At 36.6% G+C, this 26,062-nt stretch overlaps 1 protein-coding gene across 1 annotated transcript in view; it reads right to left on the reverse strand.

The window, feature by feature from the left end:
- The window catches only part of fhit (fragile histidine triad diadenosine triphosphatase), a 411,185-nt gene that overhangs the window by 255,110 nt on the left and 130,013 nt on the right, over positions 1 to 26,062 (reverse strand). The window contains exon 3 of the mRNA XM_052100889.1: positions 17,423 to 17,544. Within this exon, the coding sequence (XP_051956849.1) occupies positions 17,423 to 17,540 (118 nt within the window). The 5' untranslated portion in view covers positions 17,541 to 17,544. The remainder of the gene's footprint in view (positions 1 to 17,422; positions 17,545 to 26,062) is intronic.

The raw sequence follows: 26,062 nt of genomic DNA on the forward strand, positions 1-26,062 counted from the left end.
TCAAAGCGAAACACTTGAGATAAAAATTAAAAATAAAACGTTATTTTAATTTACTACAGGCAGAAAAAGTGAGAGAGAAATGCAGATAGACATGTTTAATGAGCACTTGGAATGAAATCATACGTGAGGACAAGCAACCATGGTACTGCGAGACAAGACTACAGATCTATTTGAAAGACCTCCATGTCCATTTCCTTTCTGAATCTCCAGCAGCAATGGCCTTGACCGAGCATGCCCTTCCCGTTTCGAAGGTCTACTTTGAGTGGGTTGCACTGAGGCCTGGTGGGGTTTGCTGCCAGCACTGCCCTCCCACTTGCTGTGGAGTCTTCCTTGGACATAAACACTAAAGATGAAAAGGTTGATTCCTCCAGCTCTAAATACGCCATGACCTGGTTTCCCTCCCAGCCTGTCGGAGCAGAAACACAGTGATCCATGTAGCAGTCAAGCATCTGGTTGAAGCAAAACGAGTAGAGCGGATCCAGCCCAAGGGTCTGCCTCTTTCCAGCCCAACATCAGAGTGTGAGGCTGTAGAGTTTGATCATGGGCCCGAATGGCTGCCAAAGCAAGAAACACCAACACAGAGATGTTTAGGAGGGTGAATCTGACAGTTATTCAGAGTGGAGGCAGAGCGATCCATCAAAGAAAATGGAGGGTGGAGAGGAGGAGTGGTTTATGTAGGTGGTATACACAGAGGGAGATCATTTACGGCAGGCACACACATCATGCTTAAGCATAATTTAAGCTAATGAGTACAAATTGTCCAGTAAAAGAAAGAGCAGAATTCTAATAGAAAAAAAGATTGATGGAAATAATGTAAAAAAAATATATACATCTTTTTTTAATGTACCATGACATTAACATGTTTATTTATGTATTTTTTTGGCCGTTGAACATTAGTTATACTATAAACCTTTGGGCATTCTTTGAAAGTTACATTGTATATATGACTATTATATTTATTTAGTACTAGGAGTGGGTAAAACATAGATTTTCAGATGCATCACGGTCTTCATTTGAACGATCTCGATATTGATTCTTAAATACCAAGATGGATCTATTACACTATGCGCAACCCTCTTTTACAATGAGAGAAAATCACTCGCATTAGCAGCCAAATCTTGCGCTATGGTTAAATTTCACTTACCAGTGATTGTGTAGTACTATACTACTGATGGAGTATTCAGCAGCAACATAATTCAATTTGTCATTGAATAAAGTCTCTTTCAATACCTTTTCTGTTCTCTACAGGCATATGTTAAATGTTAAAAATAAACATTTAATTCTAATCAGGCATAGCACAGATGAGAGAAAACCATTTGAGTCATTCTTGTTAACATGCACTAATTTAAAGAAGCCGTTTACAGAAATGCCATTTTCAACAAATCAAAATAAATACCTGTAAATAGTACAAATTATGCAATAAACATGCAAAAAAAAAAAAAAAAAAAATAGGGACTATATTATCACATTAATTGATTGCATACATGGATTTGTTCATTTTAAAAAGCCTAAATGTGACCAAAATTTGGTATTTTTGTTTAATTCCCTTGTACTTAACGATCTACATAAGCTGAAGCTGTTTGGAAAATTTAGAGAGCATCTGGACTGTGAGCTGTGTAATTCTTCCTCTCCTCAGTCAGGTGCGAGCTGTAGTGCTGCTCTCGCGCATCGTCGTCGTCGTCGTCGTCGTCGTCGTCGTCATCATCATCATCATCATTAGAGTTTAAAGTGATCTCATGTTACGTTAAATTAGATCAAATAACTTTGACAATGACATTATTTGTTGACAATTTTTTATTATTGACATTGTTGATAACGTCGACTTAATCGTTTCAGCCCTAATAGGGTCTCTAGAGACCCGAGGTATGTAAGTGTGTGTGTTTCTTTTGTGCGCACCTCTATTTATTATTATTTCATATCTATTTAAGTTTACAATAACAGGATATATATTTCTTTCTTGTGTATTACAAGAGAAATTAGTACTATATTCATACTAATAAATACTATATCACGTTGACTTTCGGTGTAAACATGAACTATTGATAATTCAACAATGATGAATTATGAGTATTTTATATGCGTATTAACATACATAATATACATGTTAATTCTTACTCAAGGTGGCACTGATGTTTCAGTGATTGACTTGATTTACAAAGTAAACTTATAGCAAGTACAACACATGAAAAGTATGATATGACTATTGTCATTTGGGTGTACTACTGAAATAATGTAAGTTGTGCATCTATTTAGACTCAACAAGCACCTGAGAAAATACACATAAAATACAAATAAGCTACACATAAATTACACATGTTTAATGTGTAGCTCAATATGTGTTTGACACCCAATTGCATCTCATGAAATTTCAGTGGGAATATAATGAATCCTGTTCTAGATTTGTCCTGATTTGTTGCATTATGTCTTTAATTTATTACAAATAAAACATCAAAATATATAAAAAATATTTTATTTTATTGTTTTCTAATTGTCTTGAAACTATTTTTAAAATGTGACACTATCTGGGCCTTTTGTCATTTATTTCTAATAGATATTTGCCGGGTCTCTAAAGACTCGAATATGTAAGAGTTTGGGTAAATTATGCATTTAAGGGTTAATTTAGTGCAATTAATTTTATAAAAAATAACAGGTTAAAAAAATAAAGCAATTATTCAAGCCTCCCGACTTTACAAATATTCTATAATAATTAATTTTCATAACAACAGAGCAATTCAAGCTTGAAGTAGCCCACTACCTTTATATGTTTTTGCAAGTCACAATCAGCAGGGGGCAGTCAGTGTAACTCCAGCTCTACAGGCAACACTCAGCTGAACAGGCAACAAACTGACAGTTGTCCAAAGACACATTCAATCCATTTTGCAATTGAGTTTAATAGTCTGACCAAGGCAGACTTGGGTTATTCTTAAAGGAAACATTCTTGCATCTGCAATTGTTTGTACCACACAACAGAATGCAGTGCTTTTGAGACACGTTTTTCAGACTACATTTAAATTTACACATCCTAAAATTTGTTTATGGAGCAAGACATTGAAAACTAGTGAAACACGAAACAACCAAAGTAGTCTTCCAAGTAGCCACTTGAATTTGTGCCAAGATACCATAGAGTTTGATTTGATGCACAGCCTTTGACGTCAACATAAGATATGGGAACTATATTTCTATTCCCACCTGCATGTCGATAGGCCTATGTTTTGCAATTCTAACTATGCATTAATATATGGTTAGTTGCATTTTACTATTTACATTTAGCACTGATTGTTTCCCTGTTGTCCGCAACCCTATTAGAAAAGACCAGCAACCCATTTAATACCATTTGATACCATCAATACATCATGGTGCAGTCACAGTACTTTTTGTAAGGCGTGGATCAAACAACACCATATAATGACAGCGGTTGTACAAATATGCTAAATGTAAGAACAGTGCATCTCTAATTGAACTACAAAACAAACATGTCCTGCCAGGCAGGAAATGAAGCAGATGTAAAATGCATCTATAGAACCAGAAGGGAAGAAAATAGATCACAACCTATGTGAAAACTGTCACTGCATATTACAAATGGGCATAAAAGCTGTGTTGTCGAAATAAAAATAAGTTATGTAATTAGTGGTAAGGAAAGCTTCACTATTACTACTGCTCATTCTTAGGATTAGGGGTTTTGAAAAAGCATAACAGTGTAATTGTAGTGCTCTACAATTTGTGTTTGCTTGACCATAAAATGGGTGAAATCTCAGATTTAAATTGAAGGAGGTACACATAGGGACTTGGTGGTGAGCTCTATAAAAATCATATAGCAATACCCTGGCAACCAATGGTGAATACTTTAAAACTACACTGGGAGCATGGCTCACTAAAACATTTAATAAAAACTGAAAAGGTGATGTACGCAACTGACATCATTCTCACAGAGTCAGTCATTTGCATAATTTGCTTTAACACATTTATTTTAGCCTTCATAATTCTATATTTTGCATACTGACATTATTTTTACAGAAACATTTTTGAGCTTGGTATTTGTTTTAGTTTAGATTTTTGATTTTTGGTCATTTTTGGTTTGAGTAGATGTTTGAGAAGCAACACTGCAGATACCAAAAAAAAAACAAAAAAACATTTAAATTAAAAATAGATCTCAGTAAGAGTGATCAGTGCTTCCTCATTCTTTAAAGGTGCCAGCCTCCAAACATCCAGAACACCGTAACATCCTGATAATGAGTTCAGGACAGGTGAGCACCACTCACATTTTCTCCAGGACAAAATAATCAAATTGTCTATGATGCCGGTTTGTGCATTGAACCCTTGGAAAAACAAAGGAAACAAAGCTTTAAAAATCACTCCTTTGACTGAATCGTCCCCAGACCCTTGTGGGCTACATCTGTGGACCAAGGAACATTTCAATAAACCGTTAATCCCCACCATGGGACTGAAACAGAGACTGCAGATTTGATGATAATGCAGAGTATTGTTCTAGCATCACTTTCAAATCTTCTATTTACTTTTTTATAATCTCTTTCATTTACTACATCAGGAAGTTGGCAAGAATATTGCTAATTATGAATTTTAATAGGATTAGCAGATCTGTTGCAATCAGCTCTTCAGAGTATTGTGGAGTCTAATTCATTCAGAAGAGAGACGATTAATCAACTGATGTGACTGTGTGTGTTCTGCTTCATGAAGTTTCTCAGAATTCATAGCCCGGCTCATTTTATTCCAATAATGTCATTTACAAACTTGCAGTGGAATGTAAAAAAATAATAACGTAAAAAAAATAATGTAAAAATATAGATGCATGTTCGACCTTTGCATCTGCCAGTGAAGAAAACCTCTTGCTCATGATAATTACGATTTTACAGCAGCTCAGAAGAGATGTCGCTTTATCAAATATAATAGCATATTTTAATGTATAGACAGTCTTTGTAAGAGATGCAGCTATTATCTAATGGGTCAGTGTGTTATCCTGGAACATTAAATAGATATAGGCAAGAAGGTCTACAGTGTGACAAGTGCAGTATGATGAATTTTAACTAGGGCTGTCAATAAATAAAAAAAAGGTATCAAATTAATTACATAATGTGCTGATTAATTAACATAATTTATTATAATCGCAAATATCAATATATGCTGAAATCCCCTCCCCCGCAATAAAGATAATTTAATAGAATTAAAATTATATTTATAATTTAATATATTAAAATGATGTATATATTTAATAGATTGAATAATTCAGATAATTTAAATACATAACATTATTGAAGCAGATGAGTACAGCTGTTCTACCAGGAAGCATTTTTCCAGCATTATTGCTTTATGTACACATAAATTTCACTTTGTTTGCATCATAGATATTCACAGTCTCATGCCTTACCTTTGCATTTTTAGGATATTGTGTCAAGATTAACATAGTTTCCAACTTTGAAAAATATGTTTGGAGATCACTGCATTCAGTTATGGCTCTGTCCTGTATCTGGATGCAAAAACAGGTCCTGCTGTGTTAGGTTGCACATTTTTTACTGCCTTCTCTCGGTAGCTCGCCTGTAAAGCTGCGCTGATTGTCCCCTACTTCATGCTACTCTCAAAAACATGAAGGTGGTATTTCAAGCTTGAATGTCCCTAGTGGTAAGGAAAAATCCTTATTATGAAATGTACTGTATGTATTGTCTGGGGGCATATGTGGGGGGGGTTAGCATAATTTTTTATATCATTAATAATTTATACAGTTAAAGACACTACAATAATGTGTTAAATTGACAGCCTTGATTTGAACAGATATTGTAAATCTAACTTAACTACGCACAAAAAGCAATACTAATCTTTTGAAATGCATGCTAGAATATTACAAAGATCCTTGCAAAAAAATAAATAAAAATTATTTGCTGTTAATTTCTGGAAAATTAACAGTAAAGTAACAGTGGTTTGATGGAACACTATCCTGTAACTCTTTTCCATAACTTAGTGTGCTGCCTACCAAGACAACTTTTTTTAGGCATCATCACAAGCATGCTCCTGCTGTGAAGGCTGTTCCAAAACGTTGGCAGCAACATTAAGCTGCCTTGTAATATTTTTGGTCAAGTTGTGTGTCAAGTGCTGAAGCTTTGCGGCATAGAGGTAGGTAAAAAAAAAGCACAGTTATTGCACATAAAATATGTTAAGTTGGCAGTTCAAACAGTCACTGCATCCAAAACCATGTAATGTCACAGTATTTACTGTATTTAAGGAAGGACAATCAATATGTTCTTTAGGTATGAATGTGAGTCAATTAATAGGTTTCAGACGTTCTTCATCCGGGGATGCGGATATTAACCCGTTTTGTTACACAAGAATCATTTCATCACAAGGAACAACTTTATTGGTATACCACTTACAGTTGAGAAGAGTCGTCCGACTAACAGTTCTTTTAAATCCAGCATTTTGAACGTGACGTCTCCTCAGCTCCCAAGAGATTATGGGATTGAAAAGCGTGTCCAGTCAATCTGCACTTCAGAATCTCACCGGAAATAGTAGGTCATCTGGGTATTTCTCACAGCCCAATGAATACTGAGGTTTCGGAAATACTACTCCAGTGGCATACTGTTTTGGCATATTACTGTATATATTAGGGAATTATAGATTTTCGGACGCAGCAAGTGACAATCACCGAACAAACAAAAGTTACATACAAAGGTTTTTACACAAATACGCAAAATAAAAGAATATAAAGGACTACGTTTATTACGCAATTTCTCTATACGTAGCCTTGTCTTTTTTCAAACTGTCAAACCACAAAAACACAATAGTCAATAATTAATGTTTCTGGATAACATTAGTTGGAGGTTTTGTTTTGGGTCAAAATGAATGGAAAACTATTTGAGTAGCGTTCAGTGGCTCAGAAGAATTTCGAGTAGTCCCTAAAATCACAGCTAGGTGCTGTCAATGGATGCCAAATGGTGGCGATGGTGTACGTCATCTGCCTTCAACGTCTGGTGTGCGACCATCTTAAAGCAGCACCACTTGTACTTTCACAGAGAAGGCAATCCCATGATGTGGGCAAAGCAACAGTTTTGGGACATAGCTTATATTTTTGGAAATCAAGGACAAAGTAATCATCAGAAATGCTACACCATGCAGTCACCAACACACACACACTTGCACAGCCTTGCTTTGTGATAAGTGTGTCTCAATGGCATATTTTAGCTGACAAGGCAGATTTGTCATTATCAAACTAATCCACTTTGCTTTGATATTTGCTGAACATGTGAACATAACCATTTACATAAAGCAACATTATCTGGGAGGTACTGAGATTGAGTTTGCCGGATAATGAGTAATAGAGCATTCTTTTCCAACAATATTAACAGGGACGACAACACCACAAGGCAATATTAGCATAATACAAACATAATGAGTTACATTTTAGGCAATGAAAGACAGAAAAACACTATAAATGCTTTATAAGATCAACAAAACTGCAATCAGCAAATTACCACAAAAGTGTTCTTTACCTTTGATTAAACGTGAAATCCACCAGTGTAACAGCAAACCCATTAAGCACAGCTTGCCAGGCTTATAGTTCATTAAGCAATTGATTTGATGACTGTTATCCTTTAGTGGTTTATTCGTTTTAGAGTTAAAATTGCTGTGATCATTTTATACCTTAAAGAGTCATACCCAAACCCATTATTGCCAAACTGATTTAAAATGTTTAAATGCAAAAAGTAAAAGTAAAAAAAATTAAAAATAATGTGTTGGCCCAGATTTGTTAAATGTAAATGAGTTTCCTTTCATAGGAACTCAAGCTTCATAATCGCTAAGGGACACGTCTGAGTGTCACGTGATCTGAAGCCCTTATAAAATCACGGCAATTGTACTGGGTAATGGCGCTTAAGCGATGCCCATATGAAGCTATATCACTGGCTCCATAAAGGCGTTTGATTTCACACCATCGAATCAGACTTTCTGTTCTTCAGTACATCTCGTCTCGCCATGTTGTATTAGTGACTCATGTCGAAGCGAGGATCATTATTATTCTCCCTTTTGAGTGGCAACACCGGAAGGAATTTAAGAAGTGCTAAACTCCGTGCATGTGGTTTATCATCAGTGAAGATTCTCATGACATGTCCTTTGCCTGTCTTTTGTTTTGCTAAGTGGAGGTTGCTTTGGAGGGTCCAGATTGCCCACAGTGCGATTTAATGAACGTCAGAATGCTTTCTTAAAACCTTGCCTCCTTTGGAAATTCAGTCAAGCCGCGTGCTGGCGCAGGCTGCATGTCTGCAAGTGCCAGGCAGCCACTTGACCCATAGCTACCCATCTCTCTCCTTCTTAGGTGATCACATGTAAATCAAGGCCTATTCTTTCCTTGTTAAGCAAGTCCTACCAGGCTTTGTGTCAGGTGGCTTGGCTTTGTAAAACTACCAGACTCATTTTATGAAGGATGTAGATCAGGGAGCTGGGATGGATGCAGAGGCCATCATGGAACTACGCTGAGATTCTGATTTGGCGCTGAGAGCCACCAAAAATTGCTTGTGTTTTTGGTCAGAATATGGCGGGCCTTGTGGCGATGGAATGCCATCTGTGGCTTATGCTAATGGATATTCATGACAAGGACAAAGCCTTTCTAATGGCGATGCAGTCCAGTCAGTGGTGGAAGAATTCCATGCAGTGAAACAGCATACTGCTGTGTTCCGGCAGATGCTTCCTTGCAGAGAGAGAAAAAAGCTCTTTGCAGATCTGGTGCGTTCACATTCGTTATCTTCGCAACGTCTCACTAGAAAGCCACAAAAGGCACCGGGCATGAGTTTTGCACCCCTCAGATGGATTGGGGTCCTCATTCATTACCGGCATTCATTCCCAGCATCACAGGCATGTCCGCATAAGCATTTGGACGTTGGCCCAGCCCCTTTTAATCAGCCAGTAGGACACCGAAGTGAGTCTGACTTGTAGTGAAACAAAGGTCAAGCCCCCATTTAGTGAACGAAATCAGACCATACACACGTATCCATGTCATTCCTGTTTGGCCTTCGGACAGTATCGGGTTGAGTTTGCTGTTGTACACACCTCGAACACCTGACAGCCACAATATAGTTCAGTTTCCCCCCACAGTTTGTGCTGGTGAGCAAACATTAAAAAAACTGCACCCTGAATTCAGCCTCTGTCTCCATGACTAAAGGTCTCAAGATATGAATAATGGAATTTGATGTTCATCAAGCACAAGTGTATACAACATACACAGTAAACATAAGCACCACACTTCGTCCCCCATAAAGAATGCTGGGGCCATTGTGGCGAACTAGTTTTCTCAAATAAACATTCCCCCCAATGTTCATAAGCTTTTCCCCGTTCAACTTGCATTAATCCCTCGGTCTGCCCGTCTGTTGGCTTGGCAGAAGCTGAAGGGCATTTCAAACTGGGTACTTCGGTGCTATTGATAACGCATGGTTATGTTATTCAATTCAGACAGGCTTTGCCAGTATTCAATGGGGTTGTTCCGACAGAAGTTTCTGTTTTGGAAGCATAGTTCACTCTCTCTTAGAAAAAGGGGCAATAGAGGAGATTCCCTCTTCTAAGAGAGAATGCAGCTTTTACAGTCATTATTTACTGGTCCTAAAAATAGATGCCGGCTTGCGTTCTATTCTGGATTTGATTCACTCAAATTAAATGACAATACATAATGTTGATGCAGAAACACAAGTACAGCCTGGGAACTAGTTTGTTAAAATTTGAAGGGCGCTTATTTCTATATTTAGACTGCGCCGCAGCACATGTGCTTTCAGGTTCAACGCTTATAAAATTACCCTTGAGGCTTCAAGACATCCGTGTTTTGAATTATCTCGATAATTGTTTGATGTTAGTGCAAAATCGATATATCGTTCACAGTAATTTGAGCAATCTAGAACTGTGTGTAAACCTAGAAAAGATTGTTTTGTTGCCGAAACAGGCAAGTCTGTCTCCAGATCAAGTTCTTTCTTTTCACCAGTGTCTAACAATATTCAGAGTGGGATGTATTCTCTCTGTAAGAAAGTTTCACAGGGTTTTGGGGCTCATGATCGCGGCTTCTGCTTTCATCCCCCTGGGCATTTAGCCTGCAAGACCTTTTCAGGATGAACTAAACATTTCAGCATTTCGTTGGGACAGGTGTGTCGCCGCAAGGTTATAACAACTCCTCCATGGGTTGTGGCGCTGTTTACGAGGGTCATCCAGCCTATGGGGTTTGGAGGGGCCAGTGACAATATTGGCACATTAATTGTCTGGAGATGTTTTTTCTTACTGAAATTCAGAATAGTCATGTCCTCATCTTGTCGGACAACAGAACGGTTGTGTCCTACATCGATCGCCATGGAGGAGTGCGGTGTCATGCCATGCTGAGGCTGGCATGTCGCATTCTTCTGTGGGCAAGCGACAATGTGCTGTCTCTACGAGCCATACATGTTCCGGGCCGGTTGAACATGAGGGCGGATCTCCTGTCCAGAAAGGGCTTGATGCCCGGAGAATGGAAATTTCACAGAATATGGAACAAATCTGGAGAAGTTTCTGCAAATCGGAAGTGGACCTGTTTGCTTCAAGCGAGACGTTGCACATTCCCCTCTGGTTTTCCCTCTCGCCCCTGGCACCACTGGGCATCAATGCGTTGCCACATCAGTGGCCGACATTGCATCTTTACGCATTTCCACTGATTAGTCTGCTGCACGCAGTTCTGCAGAGAGTTCGGGAGGATCGGGTTCGGCTTCAGTTAGTGGCGCTGTTTTGGCCATCTCAAGTATGGTTTTTGACTAATCTGGGTGAGGATTTAACTCCTGCTTCCCAGGTGCTCTCTGTTGGAACAGGAGTAAACGTATTCATTCTTTTTATTTAGACACTTAAGCTCACTTGTGTGCCGCTATATGAATGCCACAGGGTCTTAGACAGTTGGCAGCTACTGTTCGCATGGCATGAATTTATATATTTCCCATAGCGATTACGCATCTCAAGTTCCTACGAAAGGGAACATCTCGGTTAAGTGGAACGTAACCCTGGTTCCGGGGTGTGTGGGAACAAGATGCTGTGTAAGCTGGCCATACTCTCTAGCAGCTGCATAGGCTCGTGCCTTCCTGCAGATAATCTGACTCGATGGTGCAAAAGCGAGTGCCTTTATGGAGCCAGTAACATAGCTCCCTAGGGGCGTCGCTTAAGCACCATCAGCCAATAAAATTTGCGTGATTGTATAAGGACTTCAGACCACGTGAAACTTGTGTCCCATAGCGATTATGCAGCGTCTCCAGGGTTAATGTCATTAAAATCTTAACACTCCCATACTCATGAGTTGTTAAACAAAGAGAACTCAGGTACTTGTAAACATTACATACTGTATAACATTAGTCAAATTCCACTGACAAGAAGCATCTATTTATCTTTGTTAATTTACCCAAAGATCTTTCCACCGGCTAAGAGATTAAATAAATATTAATTAAATTCAATTCAATTTTATCTGTATAGCGCCTATCACAACACACATCGTTTCAAAGCAGCACAGAAGATCAGGTATTAACAGAAGATAAAACTGTAATGTCTATAATGTCGATGAATCATCATTGTGTAATTAGATAAAATACGATTGTTAATCGTGTTTTTAAAAAAAGTAATTAAATAATAATTTTATTATTACAGTGAGCAAGCTGACGGCGACTGTGGCAAGGAACACAAAACTCCATAAGATGTTGATTAATGGAGAAAAATAACCTTGGGAGAAACCAAACTCACTGTGGGGGCCAGTTCCCCTCTGGCTAACATTATGAATATAATGTAAATATTACTTATGTATAGTTAAAGTCATGGTTTAAAATTATTAATCTAAGTAAGTGTTAAGGGTCAGTGTTTAAACATCGATTTTGTTTGAACTAAGATTAATGATCAATTCTTCATCCTGGATTAACTGCAGAAGTTCATATAGATGCAATTGTCCTTGTTAATTGGCTGATGAAGGCTTTTTTTTAGACATTAATAAAGAGCTACATCTCACAGGCAGCTCTTCTTCAGAAAACAAATCTCCAACTTGAGCATGTAACTGAGCTGATCAACCCTAGCATTTTTTAAATTTGTAACAGAACAGAAGTTATTATGTAAAACAAAACAATTTGCTGGAAATGACTGCCATAAAGTTGCAGCTAATCATCCATAGTTGTGAACCTCAAGCAAACCTTTGGCAACAATAACAATTTTATATTACTGGCAAACAATTTTATGGCAAACCTGTGGCAACAATGCAGAGTTTGGACCATAGCTCATTTTCATGTGAAAATAATGAGTGGGAAATTTGCAGCATTTTTGACACAGGGGTATGCCAGAACATTTGATTTCTGTGAGGGAATGTGGATCGTGCTTGTCCCCGTTGCTCAATAAATGAAATGTTTTACATTCTTTCTTAGCAAGAAGTCAAAGGGTAAAATGACTAAAAGGTTATGTAATGATTTGGATGTTACTTTCTATGTTTAGCATCCAGAGAAAACTATAAGTAAGCCTTTCATAGGCTAACTTAACCAAGAGAAAGTAAAATAGCACTTTCAATATGTTCAGTGGTCTGACATATCAACTTCTGACCAAACCAATGGTGTGAGTTTAGAGTAGGACTACCTCTTCAACAGACCATTGTTTGTGCTATGGTTGACTGGACTCACTGTAAATTCAGCAATGGTAGATCAAAGATTTTAAGCTGAATTATGTCTGTGGTTACTGAAATATGAACCACTACCCACAGTGGCCGAAGCTGGAAGTGTTGTTGAACGTATGGGCACATATGAGCTCCAGTTTCTGGGTCAAATGTGCACAGGGTGGTGCCAAAAGCAAGGTGTAAAACAAGTTGTTTCAGTGTCCAATTATGTAATACAGTAAAAAGGAATTCATATTTTACTAACCAGAAATTCTAACCCTAAAACTAACCATCAGTTTAGAAAAACAAATGTAACATTCCACCAAAACACCCTGTCGACCACCTAGCAATGCGCTTACATCCAAACAGAACACCACGGCAATCGCAAAGCAACACCCTGGCAACCACCCAGAAAATCCTAGCATCATCACTGCAAATTTCCATGGCCAAACATCACAAACATTTTGTAAAAATAAATAAATAAACAAAATAAAAAGTAAAAATCAAGTTATTTTTGCCATTTAATTTTAGCCACATGTGGCACAGAAATTACACACTTCATCACTGAAGGCAAAACTCAGTCTCTCACTCTCTCCCACTCATCACACAAACATGTAGGCAATTACATAGAGTAAACCTGCTTGCTGATACACCTGCTCTATGTAGGTTTAGTCGCTGATATGCCATAAACTGGCAGTGTAATGCCAGTACCATGTAGAATAAAGCAGATTCTTTTCTCCAAGACTGATATGAGAGTCTTTATCACATGAGTGTACTGTACATAAATGCTTTTATTTTTTATTATACTCTCACTTCGTTCTTTCTAGCCTCTGTATAAAGCAAACACAAATGTGTCCTTGGGCCACAGTCTCTGACACTTTCTGCCTGTCAATCACTTTGCATGTTTTCATAGTATTGTATAAATAAAATTGTCAGTTGAAAGCGCTATTTTGCTGCTGTTGGAAATTCCAGAATGGCTAAAATTTCTTTAATCACACTAAAGGCGTCTTTACACAGCCCAGTAAAGGCTGATCTGCGCCTGCTCAAAATAATGTGTAAAAAGTCAATGCCACAGACAAGCCAGACTAAATTATGCCTGCTCTGGAAATTTAACACATTAACCTCATAACATAATTTATTCAATTGTAATCACCTATGCCACCTCCAAGCAGGATTAAACAGTCTGTAAACAGTGTAAAGATATCTTAAATAAACTTGACAGCCCTTGTAAAACAAAAACTGAAATCCTTGGATAAGTGGGAAAAACAGTTCCACTAATCCAAAAAAAGAGTTTAGATAGTGAGGTGAAGATAGAGAAGTATGTGTGTGTGTGGAGTGGCAGAGACAGACAGACTAGCTCTTACCTTTCATGTGGTTATCTGCTGGGATGTGGACTAACTTAAATAACACCAGCTAAAGCCACTGGGATTTTCCCCTGTCGCCGAGGGACCCACTCCCCACTTCCCTACACAACACCCTCTCACTGTGTTTCACAATGGATACTGATGTTCAAGAGCCATCAGGGGCTTTAAGATCTTTGCCAAGTGCTGTGTTCCTCTCCAAACTCTTCTGAACAGGTACATGAACAAAGTGAACAGCTTTGATACGAGACAAAACCTACTAAGCCCAGCTAAAGGAGTTAGAGAGCAAAGGAAACAGTACAGACACACCAAGACAATTCCTGAAGAAATTCAACAAGACATATGGAGAGGGTATAGTGTAGCATAAGAGCATATGCATACGTGTCACAGAAGTGTTTCGGTGCACAGCATGATAACTAAAATGAACCAACACTGCATGATAGAGAGAAAGGAAGAACTTATAAACATGTTTCTCTTGTACTTGCCATACTAAGAATATGTGTTTCTTAAAATGTAAGCTTACTGAATATCAATTTATACTAGGTTTGCATATGCTTAATGGAAAATGTCATTGCTTGAGAGATGTTTTGTGCTGCTTCAGGACAGCAAGGCCTTGTTTTGTGTCTGCGGTGTATGGGTATCAAAACACAATGCGGCAACATTTGTGTAGAAAGTTCCAGTCTAAATTCAGTATGCAAACAAATGTTAGAAAGAATATCAATGTCAATCCAGTATGTAGATATTATGATAATGTCTTGACTGTAATATTTGGTTATACTGGTTCACATTGACATTGTTTCATTTCGAAGGCTGCGTGCTAGGTCGGACGCGTCCTTTGAAGGCTGCAGTATACTGAGCGTCCTCCTTTAAACAAACCTCTTTTAAATGAGAAGGCCTTCCTAGCACAAATGGAAATGTAATGTGACATGGTTGCTATGACAGCATGCCACTCTTTTAACAAGTGCGAGCGCTTTGAGTGAGAAGGCAACAAAGTCCCTTTAGAAGGGAACGTATGAGGTAAATGTTAGGAGAGTTGTTACAGAATGATGTAAAGAGAAAAGAAAACAGATTTTACAGTTGTACTTTTAGTCTAATACTTTATTTTAATTATATATTCGTATAATTATGCATATTATATACTCTGCACCCATCTACTGAGGTACTTCAACCTGGGAATTAATATTACTTGCGTTTGAACATCATATTTATGGGTAAATTAGCATAATCTTTTTTTAGACATTTCCATTGAAGCAAAGAATTGTGGGTTGTGAGTGACCATGAAGGATACATCTCATGCATCCTCTGAATTCCAGTGAAAGAAGGTCGCATTCAAAGGCAGCATTCAAAGTGTGAATGTGCAAGTTCATTAAGCTCATATTATTTAATTTTATATTTGTTTTTTGCCTTCGTTAGATATTAGAATTGGGTAAAAATAAAACTTTTTCAATTAATCGTGATATTCATTTGAACAATCTCAATGTCGATTTTTAAGTCCCAAGACCGATAATTTACTCTACACAATCCCCTATAATGCATGTAAATCACTAGCATTATAGGGGATTATAATGCATTTAGCATTTATGCAATAAGGACTAGCATTTATGCAATAAGACTAAAAATGTCTATGATTTGACACTGACCGGATACATTTTCAAATTCACTCACCAGTGATTAAGTAGTATACTGGCGAAGAAGTTCTGCATCAAGATCCTTTCACTACATGTTGAGTAAGAGTTTGGTTTGACTCTTTCAGTGTAATGTGTCTCCAAAGATGAGACCACAGAAATGAATCAGAACTGAATCGAAATCAGATCTAAAAATTATAGAGCTGAATCAGAATTCAGTCAGGCAATCTTTGTCAGTATCCAGCCAAATAATATCCTATTTAGAGTATATTTTCCCACGTCTATTTTTTAGGACTGTGTTTTAACAGGTCATTCCTTCCCTATTTTGTATTACACTGGATGTTTCTTCATTCTAAATAATGAAAGAAAAAGAAGGTAATGGTTCTGTAAAGGGATCGTTGGAAAGGAGGAGGCGAGAACCGGCTTTTCAATATAAATAATAGTTTAATATAAAACTTAAACAAAAGACAAACACACACATGACGGACATGTCCGTAAACGATCTCTCTCTCCCGCACGATCCTCTGCAGTCGACCTTTATCCCTCTCGATGGCTTGATTAGCCTAGGATCACGACACGGCGCCGCCCTCCGCCCTGCCACAGGTTCTTAAAAGTCTTTGAGATCATGTTCCCTTGCTAAATGTGTATATACACGTTAGATTTTTTGTATTGTTTACTTTTGACAAATGAGGAGTAAGATCTGTTACACAGCAAGTTTATGACTTCTACTTTATTCTCTGCTTCTTCAAGCGTGCAATATTGCAACTGTTGGTTGGTTGCATTTTTCGCAATTTCGAATTAACATAGAGCAGGCAGAGGAGCAATAAAGAACTAAAACACGTCTGTATGAGGGTGCTGCTCTAGAGAATGGTGTCACTCTCAAATATACAACCTGCAACTGACTAAAAGTAAGCATACGTAATGAACTTGTTTTTTTTTTTAGGAAATCTCACTTAACGGAGATGGAATGTGTGAAATGGATTAAACTAAAAACTGGACAGGAGCATAAAAGAAAGGCAATGGACTGAAAACATTATTTATGTATTTATTTTTAATTGAAGGTGTCAGAACAACATTCCTGATAATACCAGCCCAATGTTTACCATTGAACATAGCCAAAGAACACACCAGCTTTGCACTCTTTGTAGTCTTTGCCCTTTATCTCTACTTTGATTGCTACTTCCTGGCAGTACCACAATGTTCTACAGCACTATACAAGAGTACGAGAGTAACAATTAAAACGTCCTCCAAACACTGCAGCCTATATTTGGATTATAGGATTATGCACTAGTGGCCTATAACACCATGAAAAATGGCTTTCGATCAGAATTGAATCTAAACATAGAGCATTATGTAAGGCAGAACAACACTTGGGGTCTTGTGCCGCAAAGCCAAGGACTTATTGAAATTCCAAAAAGAGAATAAGAACATTATTCAAATAAATCAGCAATGGTAATCATGCAAATATATGCAAGGTTTGCATTTGCACATTAGCACTAAGATCAATAGATCAAAAAACATTGTTTTTCTTTTATTGAGCAAAAAAAAGAGAGAGTCTTATGGTGCATCCGACAATGATTTGTGGCTTTTTGCTCTTTCATGCTGCCTACAACTATTATTTGAAGGGAATTTTTCTTCAGTTAATCTAAGACACAAGACAACAAAACTTTTCAACCTAAACTTAAAGAGCAGACTGTTGCCGAGCAACAGCAGGGAGAGGCAATGCTGATCTACAGAGTACACCATATTCCTGAGTAAACAAACAGCGATTCCTACCTTTTCTGGCATAGAAAATTGCACTTTGGTAAACATGAGAAGGATACGTCCAGGCACGACTGGTTTTCGGTTGACCAGTGCGAAGGACAACTCTGTCTGCAAAAACACAGCCGTGGACTTTATAATGTGCTGTCCAAATCGAAATGTAGCCATAGCAGATGCCATTTTTCTGAAAGAGACAGAGATAGAGGGACAAGTTGAAGAAGAATGTGGATTTGATATGCACTAAAACAGGAAAACCAAAAAAAATATTGTACAGCAGAATTGAAGCAAACATATTGATGGTGAGCAATTTTAAAACAGCCTCAATGGGAGATGTCAATAATACAACGAATATCTCAAATGGCAAAACTCAAACAGAGAGTAATCCATTAAGTGTAGTAGTTGCGATGGGAGGGCTTTTCAATGGCCAAAATTACGAACAATTATCGACCAAAATCAGCCTCATCTTGCTTAATTTAGGTAACTTCACCAGGGAATATGAGAAAGACCACATTGATCAGCTATAATATATTAATGCAGTTACATGAACCATTAAATGAATAGTTCTGTCATCATCAGTTAAACAGTTAAAGAAAAGCTCCAAAAACTGTTATTTGTAAACACATTATTTATCTTTTGTTTGGATTTTATTTTAGACAAACTACAGCAATCATTTCTGCATTCAAGATGATATTACGAGAAAAAATATTCAGGAAAACAACAACAAAAACAACATCAAACTAACAAAAGGTACATAGTCGTGACTGTTCCTTAGAAATGGAATAAAATGTAATAACCAAGGGGACTTTTTTTGTTTGTTTTTTTATGAGCATGCATTATTGTAATGGGGTTAAATTAAGTCTGAGTGATGACACAAACACAGTGTGTGGGGTTAGAGGAGGAAAACTGGGGTGAAAAGATAGGTGGGGCAGATGCCGAAGATAATGAGCAAGCTTCACATGGTTTCTCTCTCACACACACACACACACACACACACACACACAATTGCTCAGAAATACACAAGAAGGAAAGATAGATCTAGCAGATAGGGTTGGGCAATATGGATATAAAAATTAACCAATATCTCTAAATGTTTCCACCTATTGGTAATTGGCTCTGAAATGGTATAAAACTTTTTTCATGAGAGAAACCATCATTGCAACCAAACCAATTAGATTCAAATGTTTTAATGCATAAAGTAAAAATGTTGTTAAACATAATGAAGTCATGTTTTCCAGTTTTTTCACTACTTGAACACACAGAATAATTATATATATATATATATATATATATATATATATATATATATATATATATATATATATATATATATATATATATATTTTTTTTTTTTTTTTTTTTTTAATGAATAGGGGTGCAAAACTTCAACTACACACATTATTTTTTGGAATCCAGTTGACTATTATTATAATACTAAATTATTATTGTGGAACCCAGTCAAATGTATTATTATAATATAACTATGTAAATATTATTATTATTTAAGGATTAGATTTTCTTTATACAACAGTCATATATATTTCTGTCATACCTACTTCACCTTCAGCTGGAGCCTTTATTTGGGGAGCAAACTGAAAGTGCAGTGTGTATTTGACGGTTTACAATGTTCCTCATTACAAATCTAGTAAAACGCTGTCATCCCCTCCTTTTTTGTGATAATGTGTCACATATTTAGAAGCACACATAGACCCTATTTAATAATTCAAATCAAATTATTATAGTTTAATAATTAGACCACATTAAATAATAAACATTGACCAGTTTAATAATTACAAATGATCATAAATCACAATTAAAATTTGGATTAATCATGTAGCCTTGAAGGATCATGAAATTAGTCTAATGACGCAATCTTTAGGAAACATAGTGATCAAATAAAAAATGCTTTATATATATTGCAATACTCGTGATATCACTTAATTTTATATTGGCAGCACAATCAATGCTATTATATTGTGAATTTTTTATATATTGCAAACCCTATTCGCAGATTTGCACACATACTGTTACGTTCACTTGCCTGCATACAGAATCATTTACAGGCACACACTAACAAGGAAAATCTAATTTTCCTTATAACAAAAATACACACACTCACATATAAACACACTAACACATATACAATTTGGGAAAACATGACAAATAGAACCCCTACTGTGCGTTGGACAGTGTCCCAGAGAATAATAAAAAAAAAAAAAGGATGAAACTGATGGGGGGGAAAAGAAAGCGGAAAATGTGTGCACACCAGCTGTCTTGGGCATTAGCCTCCTAAACAGAATCCAACAATTCTGCAATTAAGAATCACAATGCCACAATTAGTGTTTTGCAGTTTGCAATGACCTAAATAATGCTCATCTTCTGTGTGCTTAACAACATGCTTTTGCCATTTAATATCAGGTTTGGTAATGTGCATGAGTATGAGTATGCATTAAAGTGCACTGGCGTGCAAGAATCGGTCAGATGTCATCAAACTGCTGTCTGCTCTGATCAGATATCATCACTTTCATCATACGTGCTTCTGTACTCTGCTCTCTGCAGTGGTAGTAACGCTTGATTTGATGGGTGTGCATTCGGCCTGCATTCCACACAGCGTTATTGCAGCGGTTATGAGTTTAATCCTTAACTTCAACCTTGACTGCACAGATTGCTGTTCCGGTGTGTAATCGGTGAAATCCAGGAGCCTGCACGCTGGTACTGATACATAATTTACCGCCAGATGCAATAATCCCTAAACTAATTTAAATGCACACACATGCACAATCACAATGTATACTTTACCCTAGGAAATTCATGGTAAAAACTGAAATTTAGTGACATTATAAGAACAAATGGCAGATATAAACCACCACTGATAATTGATGTAAACGTGTTTTATCCCTATATTGAATATAGCATTATTCTCATAAGGGCTGTACAGTTAAATAAAGTCAAACTTATTTAATGTCAGACTTATACATTTTAACTTGTAGGACACAGAAATATACATTTTTATATAAATATATTATATATAAATAAACTTGTACAGCCCCAGTTTTTAATAAAAAAAAACAAATGTAACAGTACAGATATCAGTTCTCACAATATCACACATGAGAGGTGCCTTTGTTTTCAAATATTGCTTGTAAATATCCACACCATCCTAAAGCTGTTTATATGTCAGTGCATTGCTTGCAGCCCCAACATGTCATGACCCTTTAAAACAAAAGTTTCACTGCATCTCAACACCTTCTTGTTTTACACAGTGGCCTCTTAAGACATATCGACCACTTCCCCCCAGTGGAATTGGGCTCAGGTGTTCATAACTGCAAAGCCACTGAAATCCCTGTGACAGCATGAAACACAAACAGGAAACGTTATATCATCCATCTGAATACAAAACACTGAAGTCAAGGTCTATAAAGCATACATTTACACTTTGGCCTCTTTAAGCACATAGTGAATTTTCCAGCATTGCAAATTCAAATACATTGTATTTGTATTTGAATGTACAGTATCAATTTAATGCAAGAACTGTAAATAAAATAAATAAATAAAAAATCTTACAGCTAAAAAGGGGACAATAAAGGGATTATATGAAATAAATGGGTCCTACTCATATCACATGCTGTCACATTTAAATGCGTTTTTGTTCATGTTTTCATTTCATGATTTATGTTAATATTTTAGTTCCTGTTTTATAGTCATGTGTTCATGTCATGTGATTTCATGTTCCCTCGTTTGAGCCTGTCATGTTTTTCCTCTGTTCAAGTGTCTTGTTTTCATTGGTTCATTGTTTGATTAACTCGTTATCAGTCGTGTTGTGTCATTGGTTCATGTTTTAGTATCTAGTTATCTTGTTATTAGTTTATTCTTGTTGTTGGTTGTTACATGTTTGCCATTGTCCTTGGTCAGGTATTGTTTTGTGTAACAGTAAGTCAAGTCATGTATGTTTGTTTTTGTTTTGTACTCACATCTGAATATCTGCACAATGTAAATAAACTGCACTTGGGTTATCACTTCATCATCGTCTTCGTCTGCTCATGTGTCCTGCCCGCTAGCAACGTTACACAAGCACTGAATATATGAAATTCAAAAGAGTGGGTCCCGCTTGTTCCAAAGTCGAGTGGGATGTGTTCAATGAAATAGCATTAGGCATATATCAAAATGGACCTGTGGGCTATATCCAAGCAGGACCTGACCTCCTCTCCAATTAGAGCAAAAAAGCAGCGATATGCTGCCCGAGGCGGAGCTGTCTCCTCTTTTCTTCGGTCTATAAAGAACTATAGGATTCAACTCACCAGGCAATAAGCTCTAAATTAAATCAGCTCTGTTGAATACTATTCTTTAGATACTCCATTTGAGATGAAAAGACTGTCTAATCAAGGCCCAGCAGTCAGAGGCTTTCAGAGCTTTCTTATGGCATTTTGCATTCATATCCTCCAGTGATGTCAGAGGTACAACAGACTAATCGTGAATGACTCCATTTGCAAACAAGCCAATCCTTCCATAGGCTCTCAATGTTATTCTCTTGCATTTATGTGCAGCACAAACTCTCAAGAGATGTCTAAAAATCTAGTGAGCTGACTACAAAGATAGATGTTTTTTAGAATAATTTGCACATTCCTTATGCATTTCTTTATTATTAACATTTCCCACAATATACGTGAATAGACTTCAAAGCTATGAAATAATGCGAACGGAAGTGATTGGTGATTATGTCGTAACCAAAACTGTTAAACAAATCAAATCTAGCTCATATTTTAGCTTCTTTAAATAGCCACCTTTTGGCCAAAAATACAGTTCTGCATGCACTAAATAGTCTCTCAAACAATTTAATGAGGTGCCTCCGGAGATGCTTTTCACACAGTATTGACAAAGTCCTATATGCTGACCACTAGTTGTCAGGTTTATTTCAGTTCCATAAAAAAAAAGATATATATATATATATATATATAAATATTAGTTGTGTAAAGAAATACATACACGAACAACAGATTTTTGTAAAAAAAAAAAAACTATTTCAAGCATTTAATCAACTTTAGACCAAAGGTGTTTAAGATCAGAAGAAACACTTAATCGAGTTGTCGAAACTTTCAACTGCAGTGTATTTTTGTTTAGGCTAACCTTTAGGATAATTTTTACAATTTACAACATTTGGTCATATTGAATCTCTCTCACTGAATCTAAAAAAATAAATAAAATAATGACGATTTCAAATAAAATTGTGCATGTTATCAACTTATTACATAGTAACAATAATGTAATAACACTTTAATATTGAAGAAGTTGCCATAAATGACCACTTGCTTTTTCAATAAAAAAAATCATATTTGTTTACAAAATTAAATTTGACTTATTTCAAGCATTTAAACATAAACCTTTAGTTCAAAGCTCTTTAAGATCATGAGAAATACACAATCGAGTGTGTTAAAATGTTCATATAGCAGTGTAGTTTATTTTAGGCTACCTTTATGATATATTACAATTTTGCAACATTTGCTCCTATTGAATCTCTCTTACTGTCTCTGAAATATTTTTTACATTTATAAATTTGGCAGATGCTTTTATCCAAAGCGACTTACAGTAGATTCAATGCATACATTTGATCAGTTTGGGTGTTACCTGAGAATCGAACCCATGATCTTGGCATTGTTAGCGCTAGGCTCTACCAGTTGAGCTACAGTGACCCATATTTAAAGACAATTTAAAATGAAGTGGTGCATATTAACAACTTAGTAACAAAACTGCCATAACAATGTTTGATGCATTGCAAGACTGTGGCAGTGATGAATGAACTTTTAACAAACTGCTGGTGTGTGTCCTTGCATGAAACTAATCGTGATGAATAACCAATGATTTACCACATGGAAGGAACCTCAAGGTGAAAAACATACACATTTGATACCATTTTCCATTCAAACATGGCCTTTGGCACATGGTGTTTCATCTACCTGAGATGAGAGAAAAACAGCTCCCCAGCACACCCACAGAGCAGCAGACTTCAGCTGTCAGTTTAGCTTGCAGATAACTAGAGTTTATAAAGGTAGCAGATGCATGCAGACGGAGGGCTGGAGGGAGTTCCCGTGTTTTAAAATACTATCAGAAGCAAAGCAAGTGTTGAAACATTGTCTCATTATGTTTGTTTGCAGGAGAGGCTTGATAGCAAATAAGATTTCAGAAGTACAGTTGCATCAATAAGGCAGTGATAAAACATTTCGTCATCGGTTTAATGCTGACTTCTCATCTCTCATGGGCGTGCTGACAGTAATGCAGGCAGACATGCATGCATGCATGCGGGTGAAGTTCACTTCTATGTGTTATTGAAATAATGACTAATTAAATGTGTTCACACCAAGAATATGTGAGATACACAGAGGGAAACCCAAGGCATCTGTATATAACATGCTGCTTTGATAATAATACTGTAGTATTCATAATTATTTGTAATTATATAAAAACCATATGAATGTTTGAATGTGCTATTAAAGTGAGCAAATAAAGAACCTCTCTAAATCAGCTAAATGCTCTTGCACAGATGATAAAAAAAGCGTAACAGCTACAAGTGGTTTGGCACCATTTCTTTGTCTATAGTTCCAATGGCCTTGCCAATATTGTGTATTTCTGTTATTTTAATTGGATCACCTTTTTGCAACTTTAAAATGCAAGCAAGAAAACTTTGCATTACTTGAAACGCGATTTTTTTTTCCTTGCTATTGCTAGTCAATGCATTTTATTGGACAGAAATGTGTATACATATTCTCAGAAGAGAAAGACAAAATTTTATATGTATTTTATATGTATGCTAAAAGTAAATGTTGTCTTCTTGGGGGTGGCTGTGGCTAAGGTGGTAGAGTGGGTCGGCCACTAATCGCAGGGTTGGCGGTTCGATTCCCAGCCCACTCGACTCCACATGCCAAAGTGTCCTTGGGCAAGACACTGAACCCCAAGTTGCTCCCAATGGCAGGTTAGTGCCTTGCATGGCAGCTCTGCCGCCATTTGTGTATGAATGTGTGTGTGAATGGGTGATTGGGACGCAGTGTAAAGCGCTTAGGTAACCTCTAAGGTTAAAAAAAACGCTATATAAGTGCAGACCATTTACCATTTTTAAGAGTAAACTAGCACATAGACAAACACATGCATGCACTAAAAGACACAAAACTCTCATTTGAATTTCATGGAGTGCGAAAATTATATAATATACAATTAATATAAAAATAAACAAAAAATGTAAATAAAAACTAGTGACTAGTGACTAGTGTGGCAGTGAAAATCTGAAAATGTATCTTTAATTATAACAAAAACTATACCCACCAGGGGAAAAAACATTTTGACATTATAAGGAAGCATTTTTAATTTGGTTTCATATTCCCAATTCTCAATTTTATTAAGATGAGGCCGCCACAACAAAAGGAATTGTCTGATTACAAGGTGTGGGCTGTTCAGCCATGACATATAAGCTTGTTCTAATTGGAAAAACTCAATGTAGCCTATATCACCTACAGTATGTTTGAACACAACCATTCTGAGCTTCAGTATAGAAATCTTATTTAGATTCAATTTTCTGATCAGCAGAGGCTTACCAGTAAAAGTGTCAGGACGCTCTAAAGTTATCACACAATCATCTCATTCGCGGCCAAAAGAATCATCTAACTGAGAAAATATCAAAGGACAAAATGAAGACATAGTCGTCTTTTAAAAAGCGCAGGCCTATTGTGGAGGATCTGGTCTTAGTCTGTTCTGCAGACTTGATATAAAAGCAAAGAAACATAATCACTTTGATTGAAACATACTCTGGTGGGCTGATTTATGTGCAGGGGCACATCAAAAGCTGTGGGTCTGTGGACTCAAAACGCCCCCACAAGCCAGTTTTATTTGATATCTAGGTACTGTAGATAATGAACAATAGAGTTGCCTCTGTGGAAATTTGTGGAGCATTTACAGCAAAATCTATCAAATGTTCAATGGCGCGCTGAGATGTCTTGGCTTCCGTGTCAGCAATGTTTTACAAAGCGCATTTGAAATTCACATTTTGCAAGAGCATGTTCAAAGATAACGCTTGTGGCTGATCTATGTCATGATTTTAATCTCGGATTCTAAAAAGGCAGGTTGACAAATCTGTTGACTTAAAAGCCAAAAGCTGAATGTTCAAAGTCTAAAAAGACCTAACACACCACAAATCAGCCATGAAATCCTATTAAATAGCCAGTACTAAAACAGCATAATTGGACCTCTGAAACCTTCAATCCTAAAGGTCGACACCAGTGTCATGATGACTTTCAACTTTAACACATGACATATTAACCTAATAAATGCAGGTAATAATGGTTATGGCCCTATATATCTAAAATGTTCTTTAAATAAGGGAAACAAGATTGAAGAATAAATAAAATCATTAGACAAGCAAATAGTTAATACTAAAGCTATTAATATTTACTGCATGTCAGTGAAAACATTTCAACAAGCACAAAATAAAAACATACTGTAATACATTTATAACCATATGCGACCCCGCACACACATGCGTGGACATTGTATTTTGACTATGCTATACGCAACACATCATTTATATTAATTTAAACTGACTTATCTCAGTTCAGGGCTGTCAGTAAAATGTTAAACATTCGACAGAGAGAGTCAAAAGATTAGTCTCTCTAGTTTAATTCAATATGCCATTTTTTATTTTATTTTAGCAATTTATTGTACTA

The sequence above is a fragment of the Xyrauchen texanus genome, chromosome 32 (assembly GCF_025860055.1).
Source record: "Xyrauchen texanus isolate HMW12.3.18 chromosome 32, RBS_HiC_50CHRs, whole genome shotgun sequence".
NCBI classification, from domain to species: domain Eukaryota; kingdom Metazoa; phylum Chordata; class Actinopteri; order Cypriniformes; family Catostomidae; genus Xyrauchen; species Xyrauchen texanus.